The sequence below is a fragment of the Pezoporus wallicus genome, unplaced genomic scaffold, assembly GCF_028554395.1.
Source record: "Pezoporus wallicus isolate ANWC-B61680 ecotype Strahan unplaced genomic scaffold, APGP_CSIRO_Pwel_v1 contig_8542, whole genome shotgun sequence".
Taxonomy (NCBI): Eukaryota; Metazoa; Chordata; class Aves; order Psittaciformes; family Psittacidae; genus Pezoporus; species Pezoporus wallicus.
The window spans coordinates 3,079,848-3,092,814 of record NW_026640148.1 but is presented as its reverse complement, the minus strand read 5'-3'; the positions used below and the strand labels follow the sequence as shown (position 1 = coordinate 3,092,814).

General features: G+C 46.4%; 1 protein-coding gene across 4 annotated transcripts in view; it reads left to right on the top strand.

Moving 5' to 3' along the window:
- The window catches only part of SRGAP3 (SLIT-ROBO Rho GTPase activating protein 3), a 112,370-nt gene that overhangs the window by 66,575 nt on the left and 32,828 nt on the right, over positions 1 to 12,967 (top strand). For all 4 annotated transcript variants that reach the window (XM_057417730.1, XM_057417729.1, XM_057417731.1 and 1 more), the window contains exons 4-6: positions 2,727 to 2,789; positions 8,462 to 8,647; positions 9,780 to 9,908. In XM_057417730.1, coding sequence (XP_057273713.1) covers positions 2,727 to 2,789; positions 8,462 to 8,647; positions 9,780 to 9,908 — 378 coding nt within the window. The remainder of the gene's footprint in view (positions 1 to 2,726; positions 2,790 to 8,461; positions 8,648 to 9,779; positions 9,909 to 12,967) is intronic.

Below are 12,967 nucleotides of genomic sequence, written 5' to 3'. Positions count from 1 at the left end.
TTCTGAGGATGAGACTTCTCCTAATACCATGATGTTAACTCACAGATAAACTGTAATTATTGGATATTCCCTGAATGCAGAGGGCTTTTACTCTTCATATTCCTTGCTTCCCTCTTTGTATTCAATTCTAACTTTTAATCACCTAAGATTAAACTTCTCAAGTCTGAAGGTTGTTCACTTAGCTGTAGTTAGACCTTTCTGTGCCATAGGCTTCTTTAGCCACCCAGCCAAGAAGCTGATGGGATGTTGTTTTGCCTGACAGCATGCACAAAAATGGAGTTATTTGAGGAAATCTGAAAGAAACTGCTTGTTGTTTCGATTCGGTTTTTGGCGGGGGGAAGGAGGGTGTCTATACTTAGTTTAAATACGTCTCCAAGCTATAATAAATGTTTCCTAGCCAAAAAGATTCCACACTGATCTGGGGTGTAATTACAAGGCGGACAGGAAAGCAGTGCATGAACATCTCCAGGAGCATCCAACCGCTGGCTTTCTGAGTAGGAGTTGACTTGATCTGCAGCCAAGCTAAAACGTTCTGTGGCTCCCAAGGTTGTGGCCTCTCCTGTGAAATGCTGTGTTGATGCTGTAGGAGGTCAGTGACTGGATCTGCTTCATCCTGCCTGACAAGAAGAGTGAAAATACAGGCTGATAATAGGATTTCAGCAGACGAGGGTGGAGGGAGGAAGATGCTGGGAGTTCTTATACTCTGTGGGCTTTGTCCTGAGCTTGCTGAACTCCAGTTGTGAAATTGGAAGCTTTATTATATAACTGTGGTGTAGCTATTTCATAATAAAATATCCTTTTTGAGAGAAAGTTTGGTTCATGTGGGACAGAATAGTGAAAATGAGCCACTGAAGACAAATGGGGAGGGTGGTCAAAGTAAAACCTGAAATGCCTGGGCTAGGAAGCCATGGTAATCCCCATTCTGAAATGCCAGTTGATTAGGAATTGCAAGTCCAGCAGCAGGTGTCATTAATGAATCTATCAAATCAAGATAGATTGACAGATGATACTGTATGACTGGAGAATGTGTATCTAAGTGATTTGTGTACCCACAAATGCTTACTGTGCAGTTTAACTTACACAGGGGAGTTAATGTAGCCCGAACACAGCCAGCTCAGTGCGGAGAACGCAACAGCCACTTACCCACATCCAGTAATACAGGTTTTGCTGAAGAACAGGCAAAGTCAAGCTGTAAGACACTTCTGGCTATAGAGCAGGCACAGCTTTTGTGCCCTCTGCCAGTCTTAATGTGAAACAAGTGCACAAAATGAGGGAGGGTGTTATGTGTTATACCCATGCAGTGATTTGGCTGTGGGCTGGAGGCAAATAGTGCCAGTGGAAGGACAAAGCGATATGGTCTGTAGTTCCAGATTCATCCTGTTTGTTTGAAGGATAAATAAATTGCGTGATGGTCTCTGGTGTGATGGTTGAGTGATCCATGGGCAAACATCATCCTCAAATGAGAATGCAGCAATTCTGAAGTAGCATGAGGGTTTGCTGTACTGTATGTGTTCATGTTTATAATCACACATTTCATTTTGCTAAAGATTTGTAGTAAATATAAAGAAATCGAAATACCAGTTTACTTCTAAACTCACTGTTGCAGGTAGATTGGAAGAGGAGGCCATCTATATTTGGGCTTTAATATTTAGAAATGGAAAAAACCAAGCCCAGGTATGGATTGGCAGCCCTGTTGATGATGTCTTCCCAGCTCCTGGAGCAAGAAGGATGTTAGACAGGGTTTCTGAAGTGGTGTGAATACAGCCCCTGGTGCATTTCTCATGCTGCCGGGGCTGGTTTGTTTTCTAAAACAATATCTAGACTTAAAAGGTGCATGGCTTTAACTCCACTAGAGCGCAAAACACATCAAGTCTTGTGTTTGGTGGGGCAGAGGGCAGATCTCCACGGGAGCAGAAGGTATTTAAGATAAGGGCATCACTAGAAGCCAGCCAGTTGTGCTGCCAAGGTCCACCTGCCCCATTGTCAGCTGAGAGAAGGAAATTAAAACCCTACAGGCATGAGAGGGGTTGCTGCAGTATTGTTCTCTGTGGGATGGGTGTCAAAGCCTTTTCTGGGGACCAACAGGATCTACTTGGGCACAGGGGTGGAAGGGCTGGGAAGAAGTACTGCCTTCATCAGGAATCAGGTTGGTCACTTGCTTTAAGAAAAGAGGAGAACAATTCACTGCTTCCCTGTCCTACCAGCTCAGCAGTGTCCCAGACGTTGTTGCTCCTGCTGGTGCCATGGTGTCCTGTATCAGTACTCCAGCAGCACTGGAGACCCTCAGTGTACTTTTGATCAGCCAGTTAGGAACAAACCCATCACCTCAATTCCTCTTCCTGAGTTTGAACTGGGCATTTGTAGGGATCCCATTCCTCCTTTCCGTGCCTCCTCTCTGTCTTCTGAGTGTGACATGGAGCTGTGGTGTGCTGGAGCGTTCAGAGTGAGGGCTGAGTGTCTGTTTGCTGCTGTTGGCACTTAACCTGTGCAGGGCCTTAAGGGCAACGCACTTCTGCTGCTGACCATAGCTGAGGATGTGCCACAGTACTGCCCACAGTGTGGGCAGACAGCTCTGGCGAATGCAGCTTGGGGGTAGGATGAAGATGCACACGCAGAGAGTATTTGGAGGTCACACAATTTTACTCTTCCCTCCAAAATGTATTTTCCTTTCAGAAATGCATATTGTGAGCATAACAGTCTCGACTCTTCTTCTTCCTGTCTTCCAGAGTAAGGAGATTGGCTTACAGATGCATGAAGAGCTTCTGAAAGTCACCAACGAGCTCTACACGGTGAGTAATGAGCTGACCCTACCTATGCCTACCCTGTGCTGCGTAGGCAATGTGATTTGTTAGAACAAAATGTCCAATGTTTCAGTGGCTTGAGGAGCCTCCCTCCTGCCGTACAGCCCATCGGTTCCTCTTGCAGTTGTTAGGAGTGTTTCACTCCTCACTGGTTTTGATGGCTGCAGAGGAGGATTTCCCAGCGGTCCTCCCATGAATTGCTTCTGCAGCCGCATCAGGCAGTGGATCATGCCACCTAACTGCTTCACTTAAGCATAAATGGAGATGTTGTAGGCAAGATCCAGTGTGGTCCCTGGTGTCTGTAATGCTATCACCTGCCAGGCCTTCTACACCATGTTGTTGCCTTTAGGCCCCTTTCAGTTTTCACTGGGTTGGTGGTTGCTGCTAGTAGGTACTAATGACTCAGCAGTTGACAGTGCTGGCTTGTGGCTGAGAGCTGACCTGCTCATCCGAGTCTCATGGCCTGTGGATGATGTCTGATCACAGCCTTCCGCTGAGGAACACTTAAGACTTGTGTGTTTTCAGCTGCATCTCCCTGCTGCCAGGAGCACTTGGGTTTTGGAGCTGTCTCTGTGCCTCCAGGTGAAATTGTATGCTGTTATTCAGGACATTGCTCTTCAAGCAGGTTTTCATAATAGGGCAGTGGAAATCTTTGTGTTGCTTCTGTCTCTTGCCCTGTAGCAGTTGGTTTTGTTTGTTTTATTTATTTTATTTGTGGTTTAGGATCAACAAAGCAATATAAAGTCTGTCTTGTGTTGGAAAATTGAGATGATGTATTTGCTTTCTTTGGTTGTATCTGTTACTGGTACATAAATAACGCTGCAGTAGGTTTATTCCCAAACAATCATTTTATTCCATCTTTTTGAAAAATAGGCCTAAACAACACCAGAGCACGAATGGTATTATTTGAAATTTCTGCCATAAATCTTCTCTAAACAGGTTTGTTTCTGCATTGGTAGTTGGAGGATTCGGTTTTTCTGAGACCTGCAGTGTGGGTGGACAGCCAGATTGGATCCAAAAGCCTGTGTGAGATTTGGGAGTGCGTTGTTGATGGCTGAATGTCACAAGCTGTGGTGGTGATCAATTAAGATTAATTACAACAGCAGCGTGACTGTTGTAATTAAACAGATGCAAAACAAGGAAAGGCTAAGGTTGGGCTGACCTGAATACCTATGGGCCAGTGTACTGAGAACCCAAACATGGGATAGAGCATCACCTGAGGGACATGGTTAGGTCAGCATCAGGATCAGAAGTGTGCTGAGGTCCAGAGTGTGTGCAGTTGGTTAAGGAAGAGCATAGAGAATAGTTTTGCTCCCACTGAATCTGTGGCAAATTTCATCTTTGCTGGAGCTGAGATTTCCCCCCCACACACCCCCACCCCTTCACTGCTTTGCTCCCACATGCTAAGCAGAATGTGTTTGAATGGTGAAACAGGCTGGAACAGCTGGAAGAGCTTTGTGTTTTCTTTGAACTGACCTTGAGATAACAAACCGATTGTGTCATCTGGCTGAGAGGGAGCAGGGGAGAGACATGCTTATTTCAGAAACTGTGATGAAATGTGAAGAAAAAGTAGGCTGTGTTGGGCAAGCAAGATCATGTTAAACCTGCTCAATGCAAAGCAGCTCCCCTCCAGTCAGTAGTTTTCTGTCCTTGAGACATCAGGTGGAACAGGCTTGGTCTGCAGGCTGATCTGGCATGCTGGGGATGTTTTTCGGGACTGGCATGATGTTGATGTGTTCATTGCCATATACTGGCTACCCAAGAGCAGCACATTCAGTAGCAGTGGCTGCTGACAAAATCAGGTATAGAATAAGGGTCCCTGGCTCAAAGGACACAAAGCTGTTGCTTGTAAAATGTCATTTGTCTGCTGTCAATGCAAGGAAGTCGTCCGTCTTGCCTGTGGCTAAGCCTTGTAACCCTAGTACATCTGTGCTCTGGCTAGGCTGCTTTTTAAGAGGGAAATTCTGTGCACTGTATGGAAATGATACATTTTTTACAGCCTTCTCAGGCGTTTGCTGTCTCAAACCAAAATAACTAAATTGATTTTAATCCAGCCTTGTCGCTGCTCTGATGCGAGTCACCCTGTGGACTCGTGGAAAAAACTAGACCCAAAACCCATGCTGATTTTAATTAAAAAGGAAGTAGATGACTTTCATTCTGAAGTAGGAGTTGCTTGTGAACAGCTTTACACAGAAATAATTCAGCTGTGAACTAAAGCCAGCCTCATTCTTTTGATTCCTGCTTACTGACTCCAGCAGACAGATATCAAGTTGAAGTCTGTAGAGGCTGGAGGTTCTTTGTTCCTCTGCTCACGTGTCCCCTTTCGTATTGTATGCATTCCTACCTAAGGAAGTCAGGCCAGAATTAGGGTAAGAAAAGCAGTAACCCCATAACACTGTTCTGGTTGTATTTTCTGTAGGCTCAGGTGATGATGTACCACTTGGGGTATGGCACTAGCCATGAGTTACTTGATGTATGGGCTTTGTGTGCCATAATGCAGGGACATGGCTATAGCTGAAGGCAGAAGCGTGTTGAAGTCCTTAGAAGTACTGTCATGTGAACCGGTGTGATTCTTTGTCACAAAGTGTTATGGAAGAGGAGTAATAACTGTGAAATGAATTGTATTAATTACAGTAAGATCTACAGATACATTACCCTCATTAAAAGTAATAAATAAGAGTCATCATTCCCTGTGTAGGAGGTCATGAATTGGAAGTTTTCCCTTTCCATTGCAAGTGCAGCAATGGGGAAGGCAATACCTTTGTGGCTTACAGATGTTTTCTGTCAGTGTCATGCTGTAGAAATCATTGACTGTATGGCATGGTGGAAATGTTGCTCTGTGTCACGCCATAGAAATCCTATGAAAGGGACATGTTTGCTCCCATGTTCCCAGGGAGAGGGAGGTCAGTGTGCATTGGTCTGATGGATTTCTCCCTTTCTTAGACCTTATGCCCTGAGTGTCCCTGAGGTTGTGCCATAGGCTCCATGCAAAGAAGAAAGGGCTTGGGTCTTCTGCAGGCTTCCACCTATGGCCCTGCTTATCTCTGCTTCACCCGATGTGCTGAGTTTGTGTTTTGGTTTCCTCAACTTCAGGAGGGTCTGAGCCTGTGCTTACACAGGTCACCCTGTTTCTGATCTGGCTCCTCTGCTGGGTCAGAGCCTTAATCACCAGCTCTTTAGGAATATAAAGCACTTCTAGCTGAAGGCAGCAAACAGTGCCATTTGTGGATGGCATTTTGGCAATGGCCTTTACCCAGAACATGTTATTAATATTGGAAAACACAACTTGTGTTGTTAAATAACCAATGAATATCGGAACATGTTTTTCTCCCTCCGCTGCAGCTAATTAACTTATTTACAGAAAAGATCCCAGGGACGCAGCTGTGGCAGTTTTTCTCTATGGCACAATAGTGTAAGACAGGGACAGAGTGACTTGATTGATTGCAAGTGATGAGAAGGCACGAGGGAATTGCGGATCAAAGGGCTGATTGCTGCAGTGCAGGTAATCCCCATTCAAAATTAAGGCAGATATTAAAACAGAAGTATCCCCCAAATTTCTAAGTGTGAGCTGGGTGGCACAGCAGTTGATGAGGAGAATGGTTTGCACAGTGAGCTGTTTAAGGCATCTGTTTTCAGCTACATGGATGCTGGCGGAAGTACTTTAACGGCTGTTAGGTTCTTTGCACTTTGTTAAAGAGACTTTTGCAGGACTTTTAAACCTGGGTCTCATGTTACCTTTCCAGGTTTAAGCAGGGAGAAAACATGGAGAGGGAGAAAAAGGGCCCTTGTTAAGGAAGGTTTTTCCGGTCATTAGCAGATAGATCAATCAGAGCCTGTGCAAAGGTACCAGATAGCAGTGGGGCTCGGACCCCCTTGCACAATGGAGGCCTGCCTTGCGCTCCTTCTTCCAACATTCCTCTTGCCTCACAAGAGCCACTGAAGTCCATGGAAGAGGGGTTACAGCAGCGTGTCCCAAGGCCTGCAGCAGTGGTGTAGCCCTGGGTGAGCAGAGACCACCAGTGAAATGTGCTCAAGTTTTGCTGATTAGGTTACAGTCTCATAACCTTTAGATTTCACAAAACCCATGCAATTTGGACCACTAATTGTTGTGCTTTCTGTTGCGTTGTGCTTTCTGTTGCATTGTGTTTGGGCATCTCTGGCTGCTGGAGAAACCTCTTTCATGACTGCCCATGCAGTCATGCTGCAGGGCAGGACTTTTCTTTCTCCCTTTCCTCTGAGTTTTTCACAGAAAGATGGAGACAGCAAAGATGGGGAGGGCTCAGTGAAGCCTTCTAGGCTTCTCCTTAGGAAGACCCCAGAAATCATCTGGTTTGTGTGTGTCCTGTGACATTCGCTTTGGAAACTGCAATTTGGGTTTAGAATTTGCAGGATTTTGGAATAAGGCAGCTCAGAAACAGGGAGCACACCTTGGCTTGTGATTCCTTGCAGTTGCCTAAAATTATAACTGCCAGTGATGGCACATTTGTGCAGGCTTCGATGCGGCATTTGGAGCTCATTTGCAGCTGACGTTTGTGCTTGGCAAGAGGAGACATCATATGTTTCAGCGCAGCCTCATCCAAGTTAAACACTCCTGGTTCCTGCTGACAGCCGCAGCTGAGGAAAACTCTGTATTTTCTTCATTAAAGCTTGTGCAAAGATACTCTGCTTTTGTGGGTTCCTGCTCCTTTTTGCTTCATGGACCTCAGCCAGCCTGTCCCAGGGCCACTCCAGTGGTGCCCAGGCTCTGTGTGAGGCTCATCTTCAGCAGGAAGTCAGGCATCTCAAGCCTTGTCAAGGCAATGTGAAGTACAACATCCAAATCCTGAGGGGAGATGATAAAAGGGGACAACGTGACTAAAGGCGTAAAGAGAGAAGAGCAGATGTGTTCCTCTTGCCAGCTCCATTAAAATGATCGCAATGTGCCCTTTGGGCTTTTGTATCTGAAAGAAAAGGCTGTGGTAGCAGTTTTGCCTGCAGGAGTTTTCTTGGCAGTAGATCAGCATCGTCTATCCAGAGACACTGATGGTGATCTTGAATTTAAAGGACTAGGTGTTGCTGCAGTCCACACTGGCGCTAATTCTGTTTCCTGGCAGCAGCAAGAGGAGAATTAAGTGGTGATAAGAGACAAACAGCATTTCTGCTTGGGAAGTGTAACTTCAATATGGGATCTACTGTTAGCATGGTAGAGCAGGGGTTATGTCAATGGGTTGGCTTAGCAAGTTCAAGTGCAGGAATAGAGGGGTTGGGTCGAAAGTGACTTCAGGTTGACTTTGGTCTCCTTACAGTCTCTTGTCATGGAGACCGTTTATCCCAGCTGCAGAGCACTGGTTGTTATTTCTCATTTCCCTGTAGGTAGATGCACATTACTCTTTGAACTCCGGTATGTGCAAAGAGGCACATCTCAGCCTGCCCCTGCAATGGGGACTGAGCAGGGATAGTGATTCTTACACCAGCCCTCTGCCATTTTGAAATACGGCTAGTTATGGGGTTAATTTTGTGTGAGTTTCCTTCCCAGCTTATTGTTTCTTACTGCCACAGTGGCCTCAGGCAGCCCAGGCACGACTGAGGCTGTTCTATGCTGCCCATGACTGTCATCCTCTCATGCACTGGTGCTTTGTGTGCCTGTTGGGCAGGTGACTCTCAGACTTCTGTTTCCTCAGGTGATGAAGACCTACCACATGTATCATGCAGAAAGCATCAGCGCTGAGAGCAAGCTGAAGGAGGCAGAGAAGCAGGAGGAGAAGCAGTTCAACAAGTCCGGGGACATCAGTGTGAACCTGCTGCGGCACGAGGACAGGCCTCAGCGGCGGAGCTCTGTCAAGAAGATTGAGAAGATGAAGGAGAAGGTGGGCGAGAGGCAAGGATGGGGGAGCCAGGCTGGGTGAGGGCTCCTGGCAGGCAGGAGGGCTTGGCTCCAGCCCTATCCATTTCCATGCAGCCATTCCAGTGTCTGTGGGAAGGGTTAGGGGGGATGTCAACCCATGTGTCAAAGACTGGTGGTCAAGGTGCTTGTGCATGGCTGGTACCCAGGGGGCTGTGTGGAAGGCTGAGGAGAGCAGCACACTGGTGTGTCTGGCTGGGCGCAGTGATGCTTTCAGAGCTGGACACGGGACCCTGCTATGAGGGTCTATGGTTTGCTCATGGCTTGCTTTGTAAAAGAAGCACTTTTAACAGTGGACAACAGCTGTCCCAGGGTTCCTGCAGTCAGAGACTTGTGGCAGGCAGAAAAAGGGTGCGATATGTAGAATATCAGGGTTTCTTCCTCTGCAAACTGTCTGGGAGTTTAAGTGCAATATTCGCTGGCTTTGCTAGTCAAAACACTAAACTCCATTCTGGCTTCAGCAAATCCCCCAGGTCTCAGGATCTCCAAAACTGAAATTTTTCTACCAGTTTTGGAGGAAAAAGCAGTAGCTTCCCCAGTTAGGAGGAGTTTGCTCACACACCGAGCCAGCACTGGGACATTGTCTAGCAGCGCTTCTTTGAAAGGTTACTGTTCTGTGCTGAAGTGGTGTGCCTGAGCGAATGCCCCAGCTCTGGAGCACATCTGCTGTCCTACAGTTTTGAATTCTGGGTCCTGTTCTAAATTCTGTAGCTTGGGCCTCTGGGCCAGATTCCGCTTTGATACAGCTGCATGAATGGAGCAAGTCCAAATGTATGTCAGTGTTTCTGGGAGGGAGATTTGGCCCTCTAATTTTGATTGATGCCAAAACCTCCATAAATGCACAGCTGAAGGAGGAACAGCTGTGCTCGGGATGCACTGGGTGCAGCTGAGCAGAAAGCACTCGTTGTGCATTGGCTGACGGTGCCAGGGATGTTCAGATGTGATCTCCTCCATCCTGGAAAGGGTGCCTGTTTTCATAGCTGATAACAAATTAACATGTCACACCCAGGCTGCAGGGCGCTCTGGGGCCCTGCAGCAAGAGAAGCTGTGAAAGTAGCATCCTGTTTGTGCTCTGACAGCGCATTTTGCTTTTTCAGAGACAAGCCAAATACTCTGAAAACAAGCTGAAGTGTACTAAAGCCAGGAACGACTACCTGCTGAACCTAGCAGCCACCAATGCCGCTGTCAGTAAATACTACATCCACGACGTCTCTGACCTCATTGATGTAAGTGCTTCCTCCCTCTGTGTGCATCCTGCCCGTTTTCCACTGATAAGTGCACAGCTGAATCTTAGGGTCCTTAAATGAGCTCTCATGTGGTGGTAATGAAGAGGGTGATTGTTGGGGCTTTAAAATATGCTCAACTGGGGCCTGAAAATGTGCTTTAAAGTTGAATTTTTTTTGTTTTTCTCCGCGATGGTGCGTTTTCTTTCCAGCTGAACACACACATTTGACTTTCCCCTCAGTTGATGTAGGCATATATGAGCAGAGCCAGAGTTGCCATGACATGGGAGTCATAGAATCATAGATTGATTTGGGTTGGAAGGGACTTTAAAGCTCCTCCAGCTCCAACCCCTGCCATGGGCAGGTACACCTTCCACTAGAGCAGCTTGCTCCAAGCCCTGTCCAGCCAACCTGGCCTTGAGCACTGCCAGGGATGGGGCAGCCACAGCTTCTCTGGGCACCACTCATATTCAGCCTTCTCTGAACTTTATGGTGGCCACATGATCATGCAGCAGAGTAATTGATTCGTATTCATGCTACGTACAACTGCTTTCATCAGTGCCTGGAAATAAGGTGGACGTTCTCATTGTAACTGCAGGGTGTTGAACCAACCCGAGCCAAACGCTTTGCTGAGTGCATAAGCAGGGGAGTCTGGATTGAACTTCGTGGTTCAGGCAACCTCCTTTACAAACTAGATATTGCTTGTGTATTTTCTGCACCTTCCATGTTGTATTATGAGCATGTTGAGGTCCTGTTACCAGTATATTCGGTTCTGCCGTCAGAACCGTGCAGACATGGAGGGACCGTGTTAATTCCTTCATCTGCTGATTCCCACAGAGCAGGGTGTCCTGGGGCTGGAGCTTCTCAAAGTCTAGGGCCTTTGATGGAGAGTTTGCCTTGGGGCGAGCCAGGTGGGCCTGAGGTTTCCTCCTGGCCCATCGATTAGTCTGCATTTGAAACAGATAAACTCTTATGAAGACCAGATACATCCTTGGTTTTGTTGTTGAAACAGTATTTCTTCTCTCTACCACATGCATCTGCAGTTTCTATGAGGATGAGCAGGCACGTAGCTCTCCTCAACTTTGGTGGCATCAAGCACATGCAGGCAGTTAAGCACACGTGGAAGTGCTTTTCTAGCTAGGGAGGAGCTTGCTGAGTTGTACCTTAAGTGCTCTTTGCACAAAATAGCCTCAAGGCAGGAGCTGCTGAAAGCAGGTTTCTAGTGATGGCAGGAATTGTTTCTGTATCAGTGACTCCTATGAGCTGCTCTTAAATGACTCGAGAGAAGGGATTTCCATTTCTTTCTTTAATAGGCATCTTCATAGTGGCATAGAGTGCATGATGCAGTTTCTTCCTGCTAGAGTCGCTTCAATGAGCACATAAATAACTGATCTGTAAGTACCGAGTTAGTCTGCTGGTTTCATTGTTACCCAGCTGTATAATTTAAAATGTTCCGGAGTGTTTATCTCATTTCCTAACTCAGTTACATTACTCTTCTAAGCATTAATTAAAGTAAATCTGATACAAAACCCCTGATGACTTCAAGATTTCGAGATAAAATATTTTTAGCATATTCTTTGTTCTCTTTAAGATGTATTTAGCCATATAAAAAAACTACTAACTTGATGATAGAGACGTTTGAACAGCAAGGTATGATAATACCTTGATCAGTCTGTGGAGCTTCTGCTTTTATGTTCTCTTTCTCATTTATTTTTTAAGCTAGAATGACTTTTATTAATGGAGTTTTGGGGACTTGGACTTCTTGGAGAGCTGCCGAGTTCCATTTTAGTCCTGGCTGTTTGTATTGCTCCTCCCAACTTTATTTGCTTGCTGACACTTCCACTGGAGTCAGCAGATGGCTTTTCTTCCGCACTTCAGGAATCCCTTCAGGGGACTTTAACTAAAGCATCTTCAACTCTGTGCAGTTAAATTCCCTTAGTTATATACATTCTGTTCACCAAAGAAAACAAAATCTTGACTGTGGGAGCTGCTCGCAGGTGTCCTAATTTTAAATCCTCAAAGGAAGAGCAGATTATTTGAGCAGACTTTTGTACAGATTCAGTGTATTGTGCACATGCATGGCGGGGAGAGTTTCAGCACAGATTCCACTCACTGTATCCCACTAGTACTGAAAGAACAGGCAGTCATCAGATCCAGCAGCATTGGGCTTCCTATAGGTTTGTAATCCACATAAAGGAAAATAAAGAAAAGAGATTGTTTTGAAATGAAGAAAACAGATATTTTTAGATGTAGTTTTAGAGTTAGAATTTTCATCTTAGTACGTTTAACCATGATAAGAAGATGGTGCTATTTGCAAGCACCAGGTCTGTACCATGGCGATATGCAGGATACAGGTCCTCTGTCCCTTGGGGTAGCCCTGCTGTTTAATAGGACACAGCAGAGGGGCTCTGAGCACAGAAGGTGAATTTTACCATTGATCAAGAGCCAGCAGAGCCCTTGGCTGCAGCAGTGTGAGCAGAGTAGGCAATGCAGGGCCCTCGGTGTCTGTGCAGGGGGAGTGCGTCTGCAGGACATGAGTGCAGAGGGGCTTCATGGTAGGAACAGAGTTCTGGTTTAGCTCAGAACTTGGCTGACTGTGCTTTAATGGGATCCCACCAGCGCCCGTGTACTGCAGTTATGGAAGTGCTCCTGGCTTCTCCACCCTGTGTCACCAAGGGGGATGATTAACGATGTAGCAGGCAGTCTTTCCAGGACACAGGAGGGTTGATGGTGCTCTCGCACACCCTTCGTATCAAGCACAAATTGCCATGTGCAGGTTTTGATTTGCAGGCAAATCTGAACCGTCAGGATGCTGGAGCAGCTAATTTAGCACCATTTCCCCCAAATCCCACCTGGCTCAGTCTCACCCATTAGGCAGAGCCTTGACATATCTTGTGCCCTCGGCATCGCTGCAGCGCAGTGACTTCTATAACAAAGCCATTCTGCTAATCTCCTGCTCTGGCGAGAAAGGAGGTCCCAGCTGCTCCGGGAAAGGGTGGAGAGTCCTCCTGGGGCTGTGGTTTTAATGAGAAATGTAAAACTCGATCAGAGGAGCCGTGAAG